Below are 25,338 nucleotides of genomic sequence, written 5' to 3'. Positions count from 1 at the left end.
GATTTGCTTTTATAGTAACCATAACAGTGGTCAAACACCATAACAATGAGTATTTGCTTTCCTGTCATTGTTATAGAGCCAAATTCTTACATTTTCTCATTGATAGTGACGTACTTAAATGAGTGACAAACAGTAGAAGAGAACCTGTACTGTTAAAAGGCCACCATTTTGATGGGAGTAGCAATAACTGAGCAATTAACACTGAAGATGACTGTACCACGTTAGTAAAATGTGAATAACGAGTCAAGCAGTGACAATACCAAGACAAACAATCCGTGGTGCATAGCCTTTTTTATCATTATACCTCAACCTGAGGCAGAAAAGGCTGGTTCACAGTTGCACGTGTGATCTTACCACATGTCTGGTTTGGAAGCCATTCACCACAGTACCCCTTTTCCATATCTAACAAATACCTGAAATGTATGTGTCAGACAAGGAGAATGTTTACTTTGAATTGGAACTTGGAAAGTTAACACACAGAATGGATGGTAGTCATAGACCATTTTAGACTGGTTGTCAACAAGCCAGTAGCCTAACAGTCACCACTCACAGTTGAATCACACAAGGCAGACATGGGAGCTGGCTGAGGGGAATTTCAGTGGAGAGATCAGATAGGTCTACTTCTCACTGTTAAACGACTTTTGAGGTGTTAATGTGATTCAAATCACATTAAAAAGGGGGAAAAACTAAAAGAAGCAGACATCAAATCACATTCATTTCCACGGCGCAGTGCAGTAAAATGTTATGTAGACAAGCACACACACACATGCTCATTAATGTTGTAGCTTTAAATTGCAAGTATTCAGAGTTTTCAAAAAGAAGTTAGCTGGCACTTATTTAATGAGGAAGTTGTGCCAAAAGTTAGCTGTCTGCAGGACAGGAGGGAATTTTTTTTAGACTATAATGAAGCCAATCCAAAGACACCAGAGGTAACCAAAGGTAGAGAACCAAAAAACACATTCTCATAAATCAGCAACGTCTATCACACCTTGTCACAAGTTTGGTTACCTCAAACAGCAAATAAAAACATCAGTGTAGTCAAAAGAACAACATAATGTGTATTTTATTTCACACTGGGTCACAGTTATACTATTTAAATAAATAGTAAAAAGTAATGTGTAGTTTAATTTACACAGGTAGTCAGGTAGGTTAGTGGCACAATATCTCCCATCCTTTTTTTTACTACAGGTATAACACTGATGGCATTAGAGTTCATTGGAAACAATTGTATACGATATCTTTAGGCTCAAACAAGTAACATGAAAACAGAAATGAAGGCAAACACTGATGTCTGCAATATTCAATATATACTTCAATCTCTCAACTGTTACAACATACACAGACGCACATTCACCCATCAATGTATCCAATGCACACCATTACATCTGCATTCAATAAAATAAACATAACTTTTTATCACTAAGCAGCCTTATATAATTACAAAGAATGTGCTTCACAGACAATGTTGTGAAATGATGCTTCAAATAAGCTTTTATGGGATTAAGAACCTCAAACTACCTTTCGGAGCAAAGGATTTAGCGTTGTATATCCACATTGCTAAGTTGTGCTTTCTAAAGGGGGTTTGGTGATGGTGGTGTTGGTGGGGAACAAACTGGAATGCTGTCTGTCTGTCTTTCTGCTGCACGTTTCCTTTAAACAGACTTGGAGCTCATGGTGGTGAGCAGCTAGGTCAGGCTGGGACTGGGGGGCCCTCGACGCTCATCAGGGACAGACCCCATAGTTCCAGGTCAAGGCTCAATCTGAAGGGAGGGAGTGGAGAGCAGAGAGATGGAGAGAGAGAGAGGGAAACAGAGAGAAAGGGAACAAGAAACAAAAGAAAAAGAGGAAAAGGAGGATAGAAATGGAGGGAAAGCAAGAGAAAGAGAGGGGAACACATATCAGAGTAAAGAAACTGTTACTTAAGAAAAGAATGATGCCTAAGGCTGGATGAAGTTGCCACACATCCTTGAAAGGCCTATCATCCCAGCTTCCCAGCTAAACCCCGGCCTTACTCAACCACCTAATCTCCTTTCCCCGTTCCACACCCACTGCAAGTCTAGTCAGTGACACCCTTTTCCTGACGTGACTGCAAGGGAATTCTATCATGTAGGAATCACATATCAACAAATTAAAACCATTTATGTTGGTTGACAAAAGGCCCTGTAGCCACATTGGTTTACCTCAGGGCGGATGTGAGTGGAGCTGGTCTTATTATTCTTCCTGTCCATGATTCAGTTCTTTGGTAAAGTAATTTTTCAAGCCAACAACATCAACTTTTCAGGAAAGAGGTGGTGACTACAACTGTTCAAACAAGTACACCCACACTCACTCACTCACACACACACACACACACACACACACACACACACACACACACACACACACACACACACACACACACGCGCGCACACACACACACACACACGCACACACACACACACACACACACATACACGTACACACACGAGAAAAAATAGTTTGGAGTATGGGGAATTTAGGGATACGTTTGAAAGAATAACATTTAAACAGGCACAGATGCTCTGTATCATCACTACCCTTGAGAGTGTGCTGTGACACAGACCACATCCCCTGTCCACCACCAGGGGTCTCTTAAAAGACCGAAGTTCCTTTAGTTACAGTGTTTCCAGTGTGGACATGACATGGTGAATGGGGGAGATATGGGCATAAAGTTCTTACTTTAGCTACCTCTCATCTCTCTTGCCCACTTCTCATCTCTCTTCCCTACCTTTTTTCTCTCTTCCCTACGTCTTTCCCTTCCTTGAACAATCAAGGTCACCCAGCGGTATACCCTCCAAGCGACAAAGGGCCCGAACATGTTTGTGTGCCGGACAGGATGTGGTTACTCCCTATACTTCCTGTGGTGTTGCAGATTAAAGGTGCCCCTGGAAAATCTTTCAGCAAAAATAAAAGTCTTATCTGGCACTTCCTCCTTGGTGTTTTTTTCCAAAGCATCAATCATCAAAACAAATAAATCAACAAATAAAAAAGTCGCATTGATTGCTTAACATTTCTCAAACAATCTCCCCCAAAAACACTCTACTATGATTACATGGGTCACACATGACCCAGCCCCACACGCCCAAACATCACAAAGGACTGAGGTTTTTCCCGTAAAGTTGGTCTATTTCTTGACTCTGATCGAAGCAGACAGAGATTACAGTCACCAGTTAAATAAGCATAACCACAGACACCCACGCATGGTTCCACGGTGCACTCTGATCATCCACACTGAAGACAGAGGCTCCCCACCCCCAACTCTACTGCACCAACAAGCCCCAGACGAGCACACATCAGCTGGGTGTCACTCAATGAAAACATTTGCAAAGTACAAACACAAAGGAAAGTTATTCTTCTCATTCCAAGTATTTGGAATAAGTTAACAACGTTTCACACAAACAAAGATAGTCTAGTCATTCTTCATCTCAGAGCCACAGCTGGCTCTCTGTACACAAATCATCCTCAGTCCAAGTTGCATAAACACCACAGCCAAGCCTACCACAACCATCTTTCGACCTCAAAATGTGATTAGTGAGAGGGAGTCTCTACAATGTCGGCCAGGGCAGTGATGAATGAGGCCCAGGCTGCAGTTTGACAGACCCGTTGTTGTCCACTGGGCAGGGTGTCAGGCCTGGGTGTGCACCCCCTCCTCCTTCCCTCCGCCACTCCTGTAAATCTGGCTCGGGGAACACGATTAGAGAGAGTTCCTTTCCACTAGCACTGGGCAACCAACACAAACCACTTGTTCAGTGATTTTCGGAGAGTGGAGAGTGGAATCCAGAAATGATAGAGAGGCCGTTGTTAAACGTTTTCCAGTTCAATTCTTTTTGCCAAAGTGACATCAAGACAGTGACTGCATCCATCAAATGTTATCACAGTAGAGTACTCTGATTATGACTTCAAACACTGCAGGTCTCAAAGTCACTTAGAATGAAACAGCTGCTGTGAGGAAATCACAGAAATCTTTTTTCTTGATTGCCTGCAAACAAATAAAGCATAGTCTAACACTTATAAAAAGGTTCTGAGTAGAGTTTTTGGAACATGTATGAAAGAAATCATTGAGCACCCAAGATGACAAGATATACTGTATCTGGCAAGTTGAGATGATTCAACCAAGTTAACACCCTCAGACAACACTTACAGTTAATAGACTACCCGGATGATGTAAAGACCAGGCTCTGTTCTAACACAACCCCTCTACCACTACAGCTTATCATGCAAAATTACCACCTGAATTCCTATCAGTAGTGTGTCTGAGTCTATGGGGCCACACCCTGCCAATGCACCACACTTCTTCACTGCGAACACCCACTGGACAAACATTCTAATGTTGACGGTATCAAGAGGTAGATCTTTCTGTGGTTTACAACTACCTAGAAGCAAAGATAAAAATTGATATTTTTATGACAACCTTCCAGAGAAGTCTCACTATTTCAGTTTCCTGTCCTTTTAAAGGCATTATTGTTCTATTCTGACAACACATCCTGTAAGTGGCGTGGTCTGTTTAACTTGGGGACTGGGCTGGCATAGTGTGGAGGGGCATGCCACAGTAAGCTGGCACCAAGCTGCTTCCCCCTACGCTAGCACTTTAAATGCAGGATACCCAGAGAGGGTCATGGGAAAAGGTGTTAACAGATATTCTGGCAGTGACTGTGACACAGGTCTGGAGTGACTTCTGTCACTTTCCTGTGAAACTCCCACCTCCGTGACTAAAAGACCACCATCGCCATCCTTTCCCACAAGTTTTCCATTTCAGTCACATCCTCTGTCCTGCTGAAACATGTCAAGTCCCAGAAGGATCTACCCATAATTTTGTCTATAGGAAAAAAAACATATTTTTAGCTAGTTTGGCCAAGAAACTTTGAGAATGTAATAACGTTTCACAACATAACTAGTAATGGGATTTGACCCTGAATGTCCCCTGTTCCTTCTTATAGTTCATAATAATTGACCCTACTTGTCCTCTCACATGATAAGCAGTGAGAAAACACTACCCTATGCCCTTTGAGACAGAGGATTCCATATGTGTCTACTCTCGTTCAACGTTTGGAAACAGTCACTGCAGTGACAGACACTTCTGAATTGGCAGGCTAACCAGGTCACAGCATGACCTCTGAATATGAGCGATGAGGAGATACTGTGTCCCATGACTCTGTCAGACAGGGGGTTTCATAGTCTGCATCAGTCTCAGTGCCGCGGCCCGCTATCGATTGGTTACTCACCGTCGCGGCAGAGAAAACACTTGCAGAGACACACACACAGGCACAGCAGGAGCAGAGCTGCAACACAGGACACAGAGATGACGACTGCCAGAGCTGGTCCCACTGCAACACACACACATACATACACACACACACACATGCACTGTGACACATTTATCCTAATTGTAAATGGCAGTACATGAATGAAAGAGGGAGAAACGTGAACCATCTGGCGATCAGGTGCTGCAAGGTTTGAGCTTGCCAGTTTTCTTATTTTAGAGGCCAATTTAGCCGAAGCGGTAAAGAATGCTTCGTCATCCGTCAAACTAGCCATAATTGCGCGTCACTAAAATAGCAGAGAATCCACTGGGAAGAAAAACCGAGATTCGAATTACTGCTTTGAACCTCAACACCCACCGGAAACAAGAACCACTTGGGCTATGCAATGCAGATCACATAACCCAGAGTTATGCATTTAGTCATTTAGCATACGCTCTTATCCAGAACGACTTACAGTAAGTACAGGGACATTCCTCCCTTATGCACACTGAACCACTTAGAATGAACCCTTGTGAGACATGGAGGATGTGGAGACAACACCATACTGGGGTGCGATCGTCTAACTGCCCTCACCGTTTGTGTTCAGGGACACAGACATGGGCGTTTCCAGGCCTCTGTGATGCACCAAGCATTTGACGGACAGGTCATTGAGCAGGCCTGATTGGAGGAGGAGGGTGCTGGTGACCCACGTGGTGCCGTCTCCCTGTTCGTAGGAGGAGGAGACAGGGGGCCCCAGCGTTCGGTTGTCCCCCTCTACGTTCCACACCAGCTCCGCGGGCGGGCGGGACCGGGCCGTGCAGTTGGCCTCGATGACCCCGGGGGACGAAGTCACGTAGGTCACCTCCGGTTTAGGCAGCACTGAGGTCAGCATCCGACATGCAGGAAGATTTTACCAGGGTTAGATCATGCCGGGGAGGTAAAAAGAACACATCATTCAATAAATCAAAATGTTAAATCACAGTAGGGCTTCTTCTTGTTTCTTCTTCTTGTGTATAGTTTTGTGTGTTTGTGCAGTGTTGTTATATTTGACTATTTGGCCTGAAACTGCTTGTCATTTTGTACAGTCTGAACTGTCTGATCCCAGACAACAGACAGCATGTTTGTATCCACCCTGGCATGACAGAAAACGGCAACAATGCACACAGTCTCTCTCTCTCTCTCTCTCTCTCTCTCTCTCTCTCTCTCTCTCTCTCTCTCTCTCTCTCTCTCTCTCTCTCTCTCTCTCTCTCTGTCTTCATTGAACACAGCACCACATCCCCATCCAAGACCCTCACATATGGAAGAGAGAGAGTGAAAGAGGACTGAGTTCTATGTGGTGCGCTGGGAGGCTGGGAGGCTGGGAGGCTGTTTGTGCCTTGTGCTGACTGGACAAGATCTGGGCTGTTTGGCTAGGATGGAAGCCGAGGGGCAAGACAGGACACACACACACACACTCACACGCACACACAGAGGCCCTGTGTCTAGGGAAACAGTGACCCACTCTTCCCCGGAGTCCTCGCCCCAACTGAGTCACCTCTTTCCCCTTGACCATCACCTCTCCCTCTGTCAACTTTATCACTAGCGAGCGGCTCACCGGGTAGAGAGCCAGATTGGCTGAGGCCCAAACAGCAGCCAGGGGTCGTTTCTGGCTCAGCCCCTTTCTGCATGTCTTCCACCTCTCTCTCGCCAACATTTCCTGTCTACCTCTAACTGTCTCTGGACGAAATAGGCTAAAAATACATCTTAAACACGTTGCAAACACCCACGCACTAGGAGTGAAGTCGATGACCACTTGTAGAGCAGCACCACAGATATTTTAAAGCATAAAGCGTGAAACTCAGAAGCAGCAACATGCAAATGGGAAATGTGCTGAATGTTGAACTTTTTGGGTACAACATGACCTGAGCAGAGCATCACACTATAGGATTTCTGAGGGACGGGGCAACAAGGGTTAAGACATTGAAAATAAGTCTGTACAGTCAGCACAGTAGTATTTCTGGACCACACTTGCCACTGTCTAAGTACAATCGTTTATTTACGCAAAGTTCTTCCCCTTCCTGTACTATCTTCCTGTGTGAATACACAACAAGCACACACACACACACGCTAACATAAAAGTACCTCTTTCCTTCCAACCAATACCTCTTATTCTTAAACTTCAAATGACCTTCCGGAATCTCTGAGATGATGAGGCATAATTAGGCATGGCCTTCCAATGACCTGCAGAGTGTGTGGAGAACGACTGATAACACTCAGAACGACTGGCAACACCCTCATCTCCCGCCTCCAGAGATGTGCTCTCAGCCTGGCTCTGGGTCCCACAGCTCTTTCGAACCAAAGCCATTGTAGTCATCAACTACATCTACAGAATGCATTCTCTGTCATGAGGATTCTCACATCCAATCAAGCACATGTCAGATTCCCAAAAAAGACTAATTATAGTTTGGTTAAAGTCACGGTGTCTAAAGCAGTTTATCGTCTCAGTTCAGTTACAGAGGCATGGACGATCTCTGCCGGCCCACATACCCACCATATACAGAGAGACAAGCCGTGGCCCTCCTGGTGCCTTCTGGATAGGTGTGGAACTCGCAGCTGTAGCATCCCTCATCCTCAGTCTTGACCGGCCGGATGGTCAGCTGGGTATCCCCCAGGGTGGGGCTGAGGGTCACGCGGCCCAGAAAGGGCCTCTCGACGGTGGGTTGGCCTCGCTTGGCGTGCGAGGCCACACTGGTGGTGTCCCCCTGCTCGGCGGTCTTCCTCCACAGCACTTGGCGCACCCTCTCCTGCAGGCCGTACCAGCAGGACAGGGTGGCCTGCTTGCCGCTCACTGCTGTCTTGTTGCCTTCAGAGCCCACTTCGCCTGGGGAGATACACACATTGACATTGATTAAGAGGTTTAATGCTCTATGAACAGCTTAGAGGAATGTGACAATGAATAGTAAGGGAAGTCTTTTAGACCACCGAGGGGTTAACTTAAAGCAGGTCTCTTGTGATGGTTCAGTAGAGACAGGAAAAAGTCTGTTTGGGGGCCGGCCTGAACTCTTTGGGGCCCAGTCTGACCTCAGCCTACTTCCTGTTTTCAGACCATTAATGCATTGTGGACTTGAGGTTGGGGGGTTGGGGGTCAAGTATTGTGAGTATTGTGACTCTAACAAACATTCTAGCAAACATTACAAAATCTGAGGGTAAAGTGAAGCTGAAAAATACCTCAGTCTCCAAGATTCGAATGCTTTCAGGCTTTCAAAGTATGAGGGTTTTGGAACTCACCAATGATGTTAAGGCAAGTCTTTCCTTCCTGACTGCCACTGGGGTAAATATCAAAGATGCACTGGTAGCATCCCTCGTCCTTAGGCCCCGCCCTCTTGATGGTGATGATGCTGACGTCGTTGCGGGAGGCTGTCAGTGTCACATCGTCGCGCTGTGAGGAGATGGTGACAGGCTGCCCCGGTTTGTACGCCAGGAGAACCTGCTTGTGCTGGTTCAGCCAGCGCACCTGCTTCACTGTGTGGCCAGTTTCCATGGTGACGTTACAGCCCAGTGAGAAGGGAAGACCCGCGATGGCGTTCAGACTGGAGGGGGCGATCACCTCACCTGACACGAGATAAAACAGTGAGAAGCGACTTCACAGGATATCTCACCAATCAGGTCGAAGTATTCTCTGTATTGTTCTAGATGAAAAAACACAACAGGCTAATCCAAAGGAATGCCTCTTCTGAAACACACCTCCAGTCAAAGACGTCACCATCACCAGGATCCAGAGCTGCAAGCCTCCAGGCAGGGCAGATGACCACATGTTTGGCTGCAGGACATTCATTAACGCTCACTCTGTAATGGACATCCAGATCACTTCAGAGAAAACATACATTTAGCTGGACATGTACTTGCTTGAGAACATACAGTCAGATTATTATTTGCTCCAAACTGATTTTTGTATTTATCATTTACAGTTTATCTCCATAATTCCCTCAACGGATCTGAGGGATGCCAGTGTGGTTAGATACTAACTGACAGACTCACCTTGGCGGTTGTCTGGTGTGTATGGTTTGTCTTTGCGGTCTTCTTTAGTCAGTGCTGCGATTGCATCCTCCTTCCGGCACTCCTTCTCTGTAGCCGTGGCTATGCCCAGGGATCAGATAATGACACGTTCGGAACATGCTATTTTCTCAGTCTTGTAGTTGTCCATTTACTGATATCAGCCCTTGAAGATGAACGTTATAACAGCTTCCTGCTGTGGGAGCTTGTGTTCTGAGGTGGGTCAGTGAAAACTGATCTCACTGGTCAAGCTCTACATAAATTATCACTCAAGTATGTTTTTTTGCATTTGGGATTTTCAACATTGTGTGTCTGGAATGAATTGCAAAATGCATGATTGGAAAAATGTTTATGCGTATTAAATATATTTAATGTTTATGAAAGCATAAATTCCTGAAAAAACATAAAAGCAAAGAGGATGATGGTGAAATATGACAGAACGTGTTATGTAAAGCATTATTAGCAAGTTCAACTAAACCCTGTGGCTGTGAAGAGTGAGAGAAGGGCATAGGGAAAGCAAAGCACAGCACACTGCACCAGCGGTGGTCTCTAAGTCACAATAACCTGGGGTCAACACCAACGGCTATCACCATGGTGACTTAACTCCCCAACAAGATTTTATAAGATTCATCTAACGGTTGCTAAGTCCTGGGATGTTTCATATCTGCCCCCCGTCTAGCACCCTACCGACACAGACCATAATCACCTGGAAACACTCTTTGATGTCTAGACTGCACCGACCCACACAATTTCAAAAGGCACATTTCTGAGGAGCTGAAGGTCTATGTTGTAAACAGTAGCAAAGACATCCAGTAACCATGGTTGTAACCATGTGCCAGTAGAAGCTGTCTTTCATCATACCATGTTAAACTAGGCTTCACAGATGGAGATGAATGCACAGTGACAGGGTTACTGTAAGAACAATGATTTTATACTGCAGTGGAGAGGGCTAATGTTAGCCAAGCTCAGCGGTTGGGTCTCTATATAAAAATACTCCTGTGGTTGTGCCCCTGTGTCTGACTTGCCGGGAAATCCACTTGTTGTAGAGTGACAGTGGGAGGCTTCAACAGTGCCAGAGAAAGTAAGTACCTGCCTAAAAGCTGCCCTGAGATCAGACATCGGAATCTAAATCCAAGTGCTTTAAGTACGGAGTTTGAGTAAAACTGATCTTAGATTATATGTTACTTAACTTAAGACTCTGCAATGTAGCCTCAAACCAGACCATAATTTAACAGCAGAGCTTGAAGGGTATTTTATGGTGTTTTTAACAACATGAACCATCTGGGTTCAAGTGTGCAGCCTGCCCCTGTTGGGATAGATTTCAAACAGTTCAGCTATTGTTCCACTACACAAGTAAAAGACAAAGAAACCACACATTTACATGACTGCTCATGAACAGGACGGATAAGGCAGTCTTGATACATAGTTACATGTAAAGACCGGCAATAGAGCCTCTTCCATGTCCGTCTATTTCAAGGCGCAGTCAGATCATCATCTCCTGAACCAAGAACAGGTCCAATGACTGTTTCTAACTATTTGTGGTATTAATTATGGGTACACTTGACAAAGTATATCAAGGTACACTGCAACAAAAACAAAACTGTCACTTCAGAAAAGCCATGGCCCTTCAAAGGCTTCGCTACTTCACTTGTCACTTCACTAACTAGTTGAGAAAGTAATACTCATGGGAAAATCTGCAGGTGTGCGCGCAGTTATATATTCAACAGATGTTAAATTCAGTTTTCCTCAACAACATTTGAAGATCTGATAACAAAAGGTCCCATCTGTTTTACAATTAGACTGCAGAAGAGATGTCATTGGGTGTCATTGTGATGTTTGGTTAGTTGCGGACAACATACAATTTGCTATCTGCCGTACCTGCAACAAACAACTAAATAAACCATGAAAACTAAACTTAAATGTATTTCCGAAAAACGTGTTGTCAAAATGACTAGGCACTATACTTTTAATAACATATCCTATGATGAAATTAAAATGTAAGACCAAAAGTAGGTCTTCATTTAACAGTAACTTACCCGTTAGATAAGAGCATGCAGGCGGATTTTGATTATTGGCTTACGATCACGGTGAACTGCGCAAATGGTAAGTCACAGTAAAATCCATATTCTAAAGTATTAGCATTCTGGTGTAACTAAACAGTCTGGCGGGTTTAGGGCACACCGCCCATTGGCAGCGTCAGAGGAAGCGCACCTCATTTACAAGACGGGCCCGAAGGTCTCCAAGAAAAGAGTTAGATAAATTATGCCGATCAGGTTGTCAAGTTACACAATGGTGACCTCTGGTGGAAATTTGCATAGCTTGTTTAAGTAATGAGGCAAAGCATTTTTTTGTATAAGTCGTATTATTTAAAAAAGCGTTCAGAAGGCTTTAATACAATTGACAATAAAAGAAAAACTGAAATAACGTTGACATTTAAATTACATATAGTTACTTGTAAACAGTGATGTATCTCAATTGTATCAATCAATCAGAACACAGTCTGCTTTCTGATGGTTCACCTTAGGTAGCGTACCACCAAACATAAACAATAAACAATAAAACAAGTTTTGAGAAGTAATTTTTGATTTAGATAACAGCAAATCAACAATTTAATCGAATGTACTGGTTAGTGTCTCAATGTCACTGGTTAGTGTCTCCATCAGGCAAATGTCAGCTCAGTGAATTTATCACATCAGCAGCAGCAAGTCTTGTTTAAAAACTTCCTGAAATGAAAAAAGGATTACTCAGGAACAGCATGCGAGACCTGAACATATTTAAAGAAAAAAAAACTTCTGGCTGCATATTTAAATACTCTTACCATTCACCATTATCATTACCATTATCTGGATTAATTGAAACTGTAATAGACAAGAGTACATCATAATGTATATTGTTCACCCATCTGTAAAAAAACCAGATACTTCAATAATTTTACTAAAATATACTACTACTTCAAATTGTATATTTTGTTAGTTTAGCTGTTTCTCTATACAAGTTCAATTGAGAACAACAAGTATTTCAAAAAAATAAAACGCACTATATTTTTCAAAGATTAAAATGACATTTTTCTCAATACAAAAGATTTTCACTTACTTTACAGCAGACATTTATTGAGCACTTCCTCATCATGGACATGTGATGCAAGAGGTCCTCTGGTTAGCTTTCCCTGGAGCAAACTATATTGATCTTTGCTGCTGAATTTGCATTTCATTTCACTTTTCCTCATTTAAAATGGTGATTGCCAACATCTCTCTGCGGCCAAAGAATGATGGGGAAAAATGCTGCTAAGGTTAATAACAATCAGCCACTCAAAATTAATGAGCTTATCAGCATAATGTAAATAGTTCAGATGTTAATTGCTTTAGACCTTTCCTGTATATGAAGGACTTGTATCCTATCTGACGGATATACTGTTATGGGAGGAATACAATTAACTGGCGGTGACTCCAAGATCACTCCTGTGTTCCATGAGGGAAACAAATGTACTCCATGTCTTTACTGTTGCATTGCAACACAGACATACAACCATATAAGCCATGTAAGCCTTGACATGTTCAGTAGAAATGTTTACTGAACTCCTGATATTTATATATTCATATTTTAATAAAGTGTCTTGTCAAAAATAGTTTTTAATAACATTCAATAACATGATAGGCCATAAGCAAACAATGCTATACTTTTTTCTTATGTTGACAAATTATTGACTTGATGATTGTGAGATACTATTTAATCTAACCATATTTATTATATGTAGGTATAGATTATTCATTATAGGTTTAGATAAGCCATTAGGGCTTGACAAGAAAAACAGGACCAAATAATTGCAATGTACCTACACCTTGTTACAAATGGCAATAAACTTGAACCATATCCTTCCACTCCCATTTAAAACTTAATGTGAAAGAGGACATTCGGGCTGAGCAATCCCCCAAAAAGGTACATGCAACACAATTGGATAGAGACAAAGTCTGCAGGACTGAGACAAAGCCACAGTTTCACCCTCACCCAATTAGAGACCTGAAATCCATAGCCTCATTAGACTGGCCAGGTTGGAGGAGTCCCTCATTCCCTTGACATCTATTTTACACTAACAAGACAAATTTGGTTAACGTTGAGGTTCCAATTATTTTGTTCACTGTGGCAGTATAAAACTGGTCCACAAGATTTTCTAATTTAATCTTCAACCCATTCCTGGATGTGATTCCCCTTGAGAATTATGCAACAAAAAAAAAAGCACATAACATAGGCCTACAGGTCTAGTCAGTCAACACATGCATCAGAACCTTTAATCAGCAACCTTCTCTGTTGGTCAGATAACAACATATTTTTTATACCGATAAAAGAAATTGACAATTATACACCGGGCTATATTCATGTTGTTACAACAATGAACGCTTCAAAAATAAATAAAACAGACTTCACTTATAACGTTGGGCTGTTTGATCAATTCATTACAAGTTGTATTATCTATCAATTAATTTATTGTCACTACAACTGCATTGTTCTATGCATTATGACTTTCTATAAAATAAGATCAACATAAATTGAACATTTACATTTACATTTATTCATTTAGCAAAGCAACTTCCAAGAGAGAGCTTTACAAAGTGCATAGATCACTGATAATAACAACAAGATAGCCCCATAGCATTGCGGGTAGCCAAAACAAGAATTACATATTGTGAACAACCACAAAATAAGTGATAAAGGGAAGAAACCATAAGAGCATGTAATTAAGCAAGTTACAATTAAACAATATGAATCTCTAAGTGCAAGTGTACCTGTAGGAAAGCAATACAAAATAGGATTAACTAAAATAGCATAGAATACAACAGTTTAAATCAGCTACCACTAACCAACAAGAGCAACAGTCTAAGCAAGTCATTCAGATCCTTGAATGACTTGCTTAGACTGTTGAAGAAATTGAAGACAAATGTAATGTCTCGATTGTATTCATTAACAATATGTTTTATAGTTTTCATGGTGTGTAATTTTGTATTATACAGTATTACAAAGTCCATGGGGGTATTACAGTAGTATTGGAATATTTCATAAATGACCTTTGGCTGCAATATGTCCCCAAACACTCTTACCTTGAACCCTCATTCACTGAAAAGTCTGTAGAAGAGGAAAATCAAGCATATTTATTGTTCATTTATGGGTGTTTTAGGGACTAATCAAACAGTGATATAGCTTAATCAGTGCAAGAATGTAATCAGCTTGAATACTGTAGCCCAAAACACCATTCACTTTCTATCTTAATTAAAGAGTAAAGCAGATCAAATAACAAGATGACAGCTTACTCTCTTTTGCAGTTACTAGTCCAACTAGGGGATCGTGTGCTGAAAAAAGAACATTTATTAAGTTGTTGACAAATGTGTGTTGTAATAAAGCATAACAGAGCCGACAGAGTAAATGAGGATGGCTTACTTATCTGGCAGCATTCGCTTAGTCAAAGTGCTGCTGAAAACAAAAAGAATGACAATAATGAATACCTTAAAAAAATATGTATAATACATAGAGAGTGTGTTATGCATCTAAAATGACAAAATGCCGTAAAGTGTTAATGTTACAGCAGTTTAAGTTCAGATAAATGCAACAAAGCACTGTGTAGTGTCACTTTTTACAAGATATAACACAGTAAACTGTATATCCTTATAGTATAGCAGCAATTGTATATGCTGGCACACTTACTTTCCATATTGAGTGGTAATGGTTCTGGGGGGAATAAGTATTAACCATATTAGGAAAAGAGCCAAAGCACCTGTTTTACCATTCACAAGCGATTTCTGGTGTTTTTTAAAAAGGCACTGACATTTGTCGGTTAATGAATGCACAAAATGCTATCCTTAAATCATCGATCATTTCCTTGTAAAGACCACTAACTGCTTTCATTCATCATGACTTACTGGGTTCTTGGCGTTGCCCTTTGAGGAGTGCGTATATTTTCATCAAAGATGGAGATGTTGGAGGACTTTCTGTGTAAAACAAACCAGATAATCAGCTTGAATACTGTAGCCCAAAACACCATTCACTTTCTATCTTAATTAAATAATAAAGCAGATAAAATAACAAGATGACAGCTTACTCTCCTTTGCAGGTACCAGTCGAACTAGGGGATCGTGTTCTGAAAAAAGAATATTTATGAAGTTGTTCACAAATGTGTGTTGTAATAAAGCATAACAGAGCTGACAGAGTAAATGAGGATGGCTTACTTATCTGGCAGCATTCGTTGAGTCAAAGTGTTGCTGAAAACAAAAAGAATTACAAGAATGAATACCTTCAAATGTGTATATAAGACATAGACAGTGTTATGTATCAGAAGTTACAACATGCCGTAAAGTGTTAATGTTCCAGCATGTAAAGTTCAGATAAAATGCAACAAAGCACCGTGTAGTGTCACTCTTTATAAGATATAACACAGTAAACTGTATATACTTATAGTATATCAGCAGTTGTATATGCTGACATACTTACTTTCCATGTGGAGTGGTAATGGTTCTGGGGGGAATAAGTATTAACCATATTAGGAAAAGAGCCAAAGCACCTGTTTTACCATTCACAAGTCATTTCTATTGTTTAAAAAAAAGGCACTGACATTTGTTGGTTAATGAATGCACAAAATGCTATCCTTAAATCATCGATCATTTCCTTGTAAAGACCACTAACTGCTTTCATTCATCATGACTTACTGGGTTCTTGGCGTTGCCCTTTGAGGAGTGCGTATATTTTCATCAATGATGGAGCCATTGGAGGACTTTCTGTGTAAAACAAACCAGATAATCAGCTTGAATACTGTAGCCCAAAACACCAGTCACTTTCTATCTTAATTAAAGAGTAAAGCAGTTACCAGTCTAACATTAAGTTGTTGACAAATGTGTGTCATAATAAAGCATAACAAAGCTGACAGAATCAATGAGGATCAGGAACACTAAATGCTTCCATTCATTATGACTTTCTGGGTTCTTTGCAACGACTTTTTAGGAGTGCGTATGTTTTCATAACTGTCAGAGATATTGGAGATTGACTTTCTGTGTGAAACAAACCAGATGATGTCCCCTCTGACCCCAGGTTACATCACTGTATCACTGTATGTCTGATAGATGTATTCAGTCATTTACATTTAACTTTGTATTGTTGTTTTGCTAAGCTATAAACTTGACTGGCTTATTTTGACTTAATATCTGGGTTAGGAAACAATCCCTTTTCTTTTCTTACCTCTTTTTCCACAAACACACTAAAACCAGTATGACTAGAACCACAAAAACGAACACTGCACACACTGATATAGTCACTATACCTGTGGACACAGACAGAAATGAGAGATGAAGGTAATGGTTCAGTACATGTAAGGGTACATTACAGCTGGTCAATGGGTCAATTAAACAGTCAACAATGAAACATGACAATACTTACGACTTCTCTCCGTGACTTGATCCACATGCTCAGCTGACCAACAAAAAAGAACATGGACATTGTGCTACTTTTCAACAGACCCTTTTACTTTATGTATGTGTGTGTAGTGACAGAACATGACATCAGCTTATCTTACATGGAACAAATGCTTGGACAGTAGCTGCAATCAACACGGATGCCTCTTTGCTGGCTCCCCCTGGGGACTGTGATACCACACACCTAACCAACGTGTCTTGGGCCACTTTCACCCTGCCGGTTGAGGTGACAGTGATGGTTCCATTGGGGTGAGGAACGTGGATAGTGCTGGAGTTTAACAGAGGGAGTTGTTCCGGGATTTCCCACGTCACAGTTGGAGCAGGCCGTCCAGTGGCAGAGCAGGAAATTAATGAGTCGCCATTGGTGTTGTTTGTTTGTGTTGTGAGGAGACTGGGTTCATACAGCTCTATGGACCAACAACAAGAACAGTGGTGACAATAATTGTACAACTCTAATGTATAAAACTGATATTCATGATGAAGTAGACAGGAAATTGACATATTTACAAATAAATATAGTTTTACCATGGACTTTGACACAGTGCTTCTCAGAGATGTCTTTGTGTGGGTAGATGGTAAACCGACACTTGTAGCAACTGTCATCCATCCATGTCACATTCCTGATAACAATAGAACTGGTGTGCAGTCCAGGGTTACTAAACTCTACATTCCCCTTAAAAGGAGAGTTGATCACAGGACCAAAGCGTGTAGTATAGGTGCCCACATTTCGTTTAGTCTTTGCACCTTCTTTATACCACGTGACCTGAAGAACCTCCAGCTGTTGCATGAGCTTGCAATTAAGGACGGCATCTTCTCCAAGGTTAACAAAGACTTCATGACGAGTTTCCACTGACTCAAGGTACCCTGTATGAAGTTACTGAAACAGTTATACTGACCATTCAAACTATTACATTATAATGTCAACAATAACTAGTTCATGGGTTAAGTAAATTCTTAAGTTAAGTAGTTGTAGAGTATTTATCATCTGTCATCTCTCATCCTCTGTCATGCACAGACATCCAAGTGTTTTTGCATTAAGAGAGTGAAAACTAAACTATAGATAAATGTACTGGGTCAGTGACATGCGGTCAGGGAAGGCAAGGGAGGCAGTGCCTCCCCTGTGTCATCATGAAATGTAAAAAACTAATAATTATTAAAAATAGATCAATAAATAATTGTCCATTGATATGTGATATAATAACTACTTATTATATGGCAACGACGGTACGAGATTTCTGTTTGGCTAATGGGTAGTCATGCCTGACGCGTATTGCCCTCCTCAGCGGTCAGTACGGCTCCATATTGCCCTCTGACGTCATCTTCAAAATGACCGACGAGTAAGTTGCTGAGTTTTACCAGAGAATGTCTAATATAGAGAGAACTGCCACTCTCGGGAAACTTCCGGGTTCTGAACTGGTTGAAGTTCCATGTGAGGGCGCTAACGAGCGAGTGCAGAATGAATGGAGGTCTATGGAGCGGTACCCCTCAAAATACACTTTTCTCAGTATATAATTTGTTGTCTAGTGATTTGAATTCTGAATTCAAAAGGGGAGGCAAAAAAAATACACACTGCTGGCTGTTGGATTGTTTTAAAGTCACCTTTCTGTTCTAAAAAGCTTTTGAAAATGTCATTGATGTCATACACATCGTACGATCAGAGCTACTGCTTGACGGCAAGCTCTGGTCACTTACTTTTTTCTCTCAGGGCATCGACAACACAGCTGACAGGTTAGGCTCTCCCTGTCAATACATATGCTAGAAAGAGTTTTGGCTTGCTATGTTGTTGCTAATGTTGCTAATGCTCCAACTTTCTGATTTCGCTTCGGATGCCATCAAGCGGGAACTCTGGTCGTATCAGTCCTTCACTAACCAATCAGCATTCATTAGCAGAATGCTAGCGTGTTATGGGCAACAACGACTCACCATGTAAGAAATCCAAAGGACATAAGTACTCGTACATTCAACTTTCGACCTATAATCCATGTTGAATATGCACAAACTACAATCAAATCGGAGATTTTTCAACGACAATCAGGCGAAAGAGACAAATTTAGCCGTTTAGCTCCATAGACTCCCATTCGACATGCACTCGCTCGCGATCACCCCAAGTGGAACTTTGGTGGAACTGCAGCCAAATTCGGTACAATGGGGCTTAATGGGGAGTGGCAAGGCTCTCCTTAAACAGGCTCTGCTTTTACTATCCAGATGATGCTGAAAAGATTTGTCATCGAAAGTGAGGATGAAGACTAGACTCTTTTAATCACTTGTGTCGTTATTTTGTGTTGAAATTAAAGCCATTTTAGCAGAACCATGTTGTCCGCTTTCTATCAAAACTAATGAGTTGCTAGGCAACACATGAAACACAGCGTGAGAAGACTTGAGAGCTAGCTACAATTAGCCTAGAGGTAATATTTATTTTCTTTTACAAAATGAAAATAAGCTAAAAATGCCATATAATAAACTAGGCTACTTACTAACCTCTACCGTTTGGTCATGCCGGGAAATATCAAACCTCGGCTTTGCCGTATCGACCAGTATTGTCAGTTGGATATTTCCCGGCATGACCTCACTCTCGGTTAGTAATAACTACTTACTAACCGAGAGTGAGGCTGGAACGTATCGACCGAGCGATAGCGAGGTTTGATATTTCCCGGCATGATCGAACGGTCGAGGTTGGTAAGTTTATTATATGGCATTTTTAGCTTATTTTCATTTTGTAAACGAAAATAAATGGTAGGCCTACCTCTAGGCTAATTGTAGGTTGCTCTCAAGTCTTCTCACGGTGTTTTTCATGTGTTACCTAGCAACTCATTAGAAAGCGGACAGCTTGGTTCTGCTAAAATGACTTTAATTTCAACACAAAATAACGACACAAGTGATTCAAAGAGTTTAGTCTTCATCCTCACTTTCAATGACAAATCTTTTCAGCATCATCTGGATAGTAAAACTCAGCAGCTGACTCGTTGCTCATTTTGAAGCTGACGTCAGAGGGCAATACGGATCCGTATTGACCGGCGAGGAGGGGAATACGCGGCTGGCATGACTACCCAGTAGCCAATCAGAACGCTCGTACCGTCGTTGCCATATAATAAATGTAATTATTGTATGATTCCAAACATTCCGTAAAATGATTTTTATAGTCAATATCGCTGAATTTGTGTATTTTCCTTTTCAAATACGAAGGAAAGACACAAAAGGAGACAGTGACGAGCTGAGCCTGTTCTCGGATTGCACAATGCCTCACAAACTGGGTTGAGCTCAGAAGCATTGTCGACTGTTTATTTACCTAGGTTATCGAGAAGTAAAATTTACAAATTTAGTATAGGAAGGAGAATGTGAAACAAGTTTGAAGTTTATGTGGTCATTTTTGACAAAGATATTGATGAAATACTGGAAAATGTGTGTTTTTATTGATTTATTGGCTATGGGTTAATCAATAATCATATTTATCACCAAACCAAAACTTGGACAACTTGGTCAGCTAGTAGTTGAAAAATTTGAAACAGATATGAAGTTTCTATGTTCTTTTTTGACAAAGATATTGAGGAGACACTGAAATATTGGTATTTGTATTGATTTATTGGCTATGGGTTAATCAATAATCAACTTTATCACCAAACCAAGGCTTGGACAACTTGGTCAGATAGTATTAGAAGAATGTGAAAAAAGTTTGAAGTGTGGTCATTTTTGACAAAGATATTAATGAAATTGGTGTTTGTATCGATTTAGGCCTATTTGCTATTAGTCAATCACTAATCAACTTTATTTACCAAACCAAGTCATGCACAACTTGGTGTGCTAGTAGTAGAAGAATGTGAAACATGTTTGAAGTGTCTATGTTCATTTTTGACAAAGAAATTGAAGAAACATCTGTCTACTCTTTCATCCCGGTCCCTAAATATGACGCGGAGCCTGAACAGAGGTATGAATATGAATAGGTGTGTTCGATTTCATGCAGCAACGGCGGCGCCGACAGTTAAGTAGGCTACAGAAAGTCAAGTGCACCCAGTGGCGGTCCTAGTACATTTGGCGCCCCGGGCAAGATGTTCCCTTAACAAATGGAAGACCGATGACAGAGCTAAAAGATTTGATGCAAACGACTGGACAGCTAAGATAAGAAAATAATTAAGCTGCGTTGTTTGTAAGAATAAAACTAAATTTGTCTTTTTGTTGTGGACTGTAGGCCTATATTCTTTCATTTGTATTGAATGAGTATGTATTGTGGAATTGTGATGGCAAATTAAGAACTATGAGCCAATATTTAACGCTCTTCTATTGAATTTCATATATTTGGAAATCTGACTTTGAAAGAGTCAGTGCCTCCCCAGCCACGAACCTCACCACACGTCACTAGAGTCAGGTTAGTTTTAATAGCATATCAATTTACTAGCAGCTATTACACACTTTACATTTTATTTGAAACATGAAGAAAATAGCTTACCTAAAGGAAGGAGAAGCAGAACAAAAAGAAACTCGTGTGCTGCAGGCATTGCGAGATTTTGCGCGGCAGACATTCAAAAAAAGAAAGTAAAAGTAAGACGTTGTCACGTACAACCAATCAGAGCAACGTAATATGTTGATTCTTGAAAACGAATTCAACCCAAGCGTCCTTTGGTGACGTGGTTGATTACGTTACCTATGATCATCTGTCCATCCATATATATATATATATTAATGTGTCCATCATCGAATAAAGCCTGCCCTGACAATTTGATTGGTCCGAACAGGAGCTGTTCGAACATACTTTTTCCCAAAACTAGCGACCCAAGACCCAACTTTCCGACCACATGTTTTTGTGTGGGCGGGGCTAAATTGGGCTGGCAGCAGGCAAGTGTAGGCCTAATGTAAAAACAAATGAGGTATTTTGTTTTAATACAGTAAACAATATCTTTATTAAACAAATATTTGGGTGTGTGTGCTTTAGTTTAGAATATTTTATACATTCATGTGTCAATCTTACATTGACGTATTTGCATTTTATGGATGTAAATGAACAAATATACGTTTACAATGAAAACATTAAATATGTTTAATTATGAGAAGGAAAAGTAGCATATTGCACATTCAAATAGAAGAATCTTAAATGAAAGTAAACTACACTTCACTGACATTTTTTGAAGAAATATTAAGTAATATGAAACTACTCATGCAATGACATGACGGTGTAAATAAAGTGCAAAAAGTGCCCATGCTGTTGATTATTGAATAAAAATGAGAATTCAACATTTTCATTACTCAACAGTAAAATAATAACAGTTGGCCTCAATATAATCAAATGCATAACATTTTAGAACTCAGATCTGAGGCGTTAAGACCAAAAAGTATTACATTTCTTTGCCACAAGGGAGAGCTGTTGAATCGTTGTCTTGATTACCTGGTTGAGGGTGACAGATGAAAACACCTTCTGTATTCATCCAATAACCAATATTGTGGAAGACATATAATACAGGCATTACTGTTGATAATATAATCTAATAACAAAAATACTGTAACTGTCTTATCTGTTTTAACAGTAAGTCACGCTACAGTTTTAACACATAAGCTTAAGGTGGACTAACTTCATCACACTATGATCTGTGACAGAGATCCCATCATTCATCTAAATGGTAATGACATCACCAAGCATTCAACAGGTCACTTTCAATATATCCTAACTATATCACTCAGATATATGAACTAGTTTATCTCTGACTATGAAGTTGATTATTAATTTTAACTAGGTTTGTTTATTTTTATATCAGTTTATATGTTTATATCAGTTGTTAACTAGCAAAGCATTAACCTATAGTTAATAACTTATTTAAAACTTGAAATCTATCCACACAAAGGTACATAGACACTGCAAACACTACCATTATATTAGTACATTCCACATCCAGTTGTATTAGATGAATTGGCCACATTTTTACACAATTCCTTTTCCTTTTACACAACATGATACAGATTGACCTTTTAGAATCCTCTTCATGGCATAGAAAATGAGCAAGAGAAAAGGAATGCAGAGGATGATTGTCAATACAATCACACCATGATACCGGCCATCATCTGGAAAGTGAAACACAAGGTTCCAGTGAGGTGACACAGCATTTCCAGTGAAGAGGGACATGGGATTGGCTTGCTAGATAGTAATATAAGGAGGCACTTCCTCTGGCTTCCCTACTGTGTTGGAAACTACCCAGAACAATCCACTTGTTGGGTCATTATGCTGCAAATTGCTGCAATTAGTTAGTGAAAATAAAACCTAATTGCCCAGATAACAACACTGTATTACCAGCATAGTACGTGCTGGTTATGATGCTGGACAATTTTGTTTACTACAATACTTTTAGTGTACACTACCTGAAATATACATGCAATGAAATTAAATGAAATATAGGCTACTGTAAATAAGTATCATAAACATGTATTGTTTTTGTTATTTAGTCACATGAATCATTATTACGGCAAGTGATGGAATTCAAAACACAATAGGCTACAGCTGTTCTAATGTCCATTGTGGAGATAGCTCTCCTTCACTGACCCACTGTCACAATGTGTATCTGGACATGCGTCATATACATTACATACCCATGTCATTCTCTGTCTGCCCTTCGTGGATGATGGGCAGCAGGATCCTCTCATGCTTTTGTCCTTTTGTCCCATTGTTTACAAGACAGTCCACAAAGCCCCCTGATTGTGGCGACAGGCGAAGAGTAAAGTTGCTTGTAGTGGTGGCTGTTTGGTCGGCATTCAAAACTGTTCTCTGGCTTGGTTCTGTGTTGGCTGACGTAATCCAGGTGATAACAGGAGCTGGTTTTCCCGTTGCTGAGCATGACACTACAACTTCTGTGCCTGTCTCAGGATGAGGGAGAGTCTGTGACTTTGCGGTTTTCACTTCAGATATACCTTCAGATAATAAAAGAAAGAACTTGTTTAGGTGTCATCCAAATAATTAACAGCCCAGGTCATATTATTAGCTTCATGAGCTACACTATTTGCACGTAAAACAGATGGGAAACTATTACTAATGAATGTTCTCATTGCATTCTCTACATCTATAAATGTTAGGCCAACCGTAGTCTATCTTATATTTCACTATCACTTTTCATTACGTAGACACAGACACACACAAACAAACATAGCATGGATAGGTATTATTTACATATACATTTTTTTCATATATAACTTTATATATAGCCTACCAATCCATGCACCTTTCTCACAATAAATTATTAAATTAAACGTTAAAAATCATTGACAAAAATAAATGATTATCCCTAATGATTAATAGAGAAGTTGGTTAATTCATTAACACACGTCAAACTCTAATTTAAACACCTGTTTAACAATATCGGCCCTCACAAGTTACACTTTTAATTAAAGAGCAACCACACTACGGTAATGCACAGCAAGGGCTGTAAATATCTGCAGTCAAATCAAACGGAACAGGTGATAGTGCCCCTTTCAGTGAAATACCTTGTACAGTGAGGCAGGTCTGCTTCCGTATAGATCCACTTGGATACACATTAAAGCTACATATGTAGCAAGCCTCGTCGTTCCATGTTACGTTCTTTACGATTATAGACGTTGAGTTGAGAGATGCCTTGGTGAGAAATACCCTGCCTTGGTGTGGGCTGATGATTTGCGTTCCAAATCGTTTACTAAATGTTGCCAAGTTCTCCACAGAGTCGTCTGAAAACAACCTCTGCCAAGTTACCTGTAGAACACCTGTCAAATCCGCGAGGGTGCAGCTGAACGATGCGTCTTCGCTGAAGACCGACGTCGTGTCTCCATTCGCCACGACGTTGACCGACAGTGCTGTAAAATTGCAAATGCATTTGAGTTTAATTGGCTAACACGACTAGCTTTATTTGAGAGGATTGTGCTTTATAAATTAACATGAACATTTTGACTCGATTAACCAATATAAATGGACAATTACCTTTCGACAGTAAGCAAAATAAAATAACAGACTTCATTCTTCGGCAGACTGTCCCATTCTATATCCTGTACAGAAACACTGGACTTTTAAATAACGAGTCAATCAAGAACGGAATTGCCCTATCACTGTGCCTTACTGTAATGGAACCACGGTATTTCCCGGACAAACTCCTGAGTCAGAGCTTGGTGACTCACTGCATTATTTTATTATGGTAGATTTATTGTCCGGTTATTGCTTTAGATGTCAAAAATGATACTCAAATATCCCGTGACAGTGGTTTTAGGATTGTCGAGACTCATCATAATGAAACTGAACGCACGTAACCTACCGGACAGACACATATCACGTAATAGATACTTGAAAGAAACAGGATTAGAAAGCCAATTTGTTTGGAAAGTTAGTTTATAATTATTTTGTCAAATGTTCTCAACACTTTGGAAGGCACACGAATACAGTATTGTGTTATTTATATTACACAATGTGTTTGGAGGCTATATCGTGACCTCTGCAATTCTACATGGATAATACATATGACAAAGTCTCACGCATTCGCAGTGAGACTCATGCATTGCACCCATTTCTCACGCTCTCACACAACATCTTACAAATATTTCTCACGCTGAGAAGTAAGGGATAAATTGTTGTCCCGCTATATAGGCGAGGCGCAGGCATACGG

The 25,338-nt window shown here is 40.6% G+C and overlaps 3 protein-coding genes across 15 annotated transcripts; all 3 read right to left on the bottom strand.

The window, feature by feature from the left end:
* Window positions 1-1,045: 1,045 nt before the first annotated feature.
* On the bottom strand, window positions 1,046-11,472 carry LOC146261058 (nectin-4-like). 3 transcript variants are annotated; one of them, XM_084668630.1, is made up of 8 exons: window positions 11,327-11,472; window positions 9,276-9,374; window positions 8,982-9,083; window positions 8,526-8,849; window positions 7,789-8,118; window positions 5,853-6,137; window positions 5,241-5,342; window positions 1,046-1,760 (listed from the first exon to the last, which is right to left on the bottom strand). In XM_084668630.1, exons 3-8 carry the CDS (start codon window positions 9,070-9,072, stop codon window positions 1,756-1,758), a joined length of 1,137 nt encoding a protein of 378 aa, XP_084524756.1. In that variant the 5' UTR covers window positions 9,073-9,083; window positions 9,276-9,374; window positions 11,327-11,472; the 3' UTR covers window positions 1,046-1,755. The 3 variants fall into 3 exon arrangements, with proteins under 3 accessions (XP_084524756.1, XP_084524755.1, XP_084524754.1); XM_084668629.1 differs by lacking the exon at window positions 1,046-1,760 and having other exon boundaries at window positions 5,233-5,342; window positions 8,982-9,104; XM_084668628.1 differs by lacking the exon at window positions 1,046-1,760 and having other exon boundaries at window positions 5,233-5,342.
* Window positions 11,473-11,747: 275 nt separating this feature from the next.
* On the bottom strand, window positions 11,748-21,292 carry LOC146261057 (OX-2 membrane glycoprotein-like). Of its 11 annotated transcripts, none has more exons than XR_014724809.1 (17): window positions 21,183-21,292; window positions 17,267-17,605; window positions 16,843-17,148; window positions 16,707-16,739; window positions 16,509-16,590; window positions 15,983-16,051; window positions 15,768-15,791; window positions 15,506-15,538; window positions 15,379-15,417; window positions 15,200-15,268; window positions 14,985-15,008; window positions 14,721-14,753; window positions 14,594-14,632; window positions 14,384-14,408; window positions 12,384-12,542; window positions 12,109-12,192; window positions 11,748-12,013 (listed from the first exon to the last, which is right to left on the bottom strand). XR_014724809.1 is itself a non-coding variant. In XM_084668503.1 (15 exons), exons 1-14 carry the CDS (start codon window positions 21,253-21,255, stop codon window positions 14,393-14,395), a joined length of 1,179 nt encoding a protein of 392 aa, XP_084524629.1. In that variant the 5' UTR covers window positions 21,256-21,292; the 3' UTR covers window positions 12,217-12,542; window positions 14,384-14,392. The 11 variants fall into 11 exon arrangements, 8 of the variants coding, with proteins under 8 accessions (XP_084524629.1, XP_084524628.1, XP_084524631.1 ...); XR_014724810.1 differs by having other exon boundaries at window positions 12,109-12,148; XR_014724808.1 differs by having other exon boundaries at window positions 11,748-12,192.
* A 1,354-nt stretch (window positions 21,293-22,646) lies between these two features.
* Window positions 22,647-24,699, bottom strand: LOC146261056 (OX-2 membrane glycoprotein-like). The gene is made up of 4 exons (XM_084668510.1): window positions 24,663-24,699; window positions 24,197-24,538; window positions 23,309-23,626; window positions 22,647-22,786 (listed from the first exon to the last, which is right to left on the bottom strand). Exons 1-4 carry the CDS (start codon window positions 24,697-24,699, stop codon window positions 22,647-22,649), a joined length of 837 nt encoding a protein of 278 aa, XP_084524636.1.
* Window positions 24,700-25,338: the final 639 nt, after the last annotated feature.

This window comes from Hypomesus nipponensis, chromosome 12 (assembly GCF_054491055.1).
Source record: "Hypomesus nipponensis isolate SF chromosome 12, ASM5449105v1, whole genome shotgun sequence".
Taxonomy (NCBI): Eukaryota; Metazoa; Chordata; class Actinopteri; order Osmeriformes; family Osmeridae; genus Hypomesus; species Hypomesus nipponensis.
Note: the sequence above shows the minus strand (reverse complement) of the source record. Positions and strands in the feature narration are given on the sequence as shown.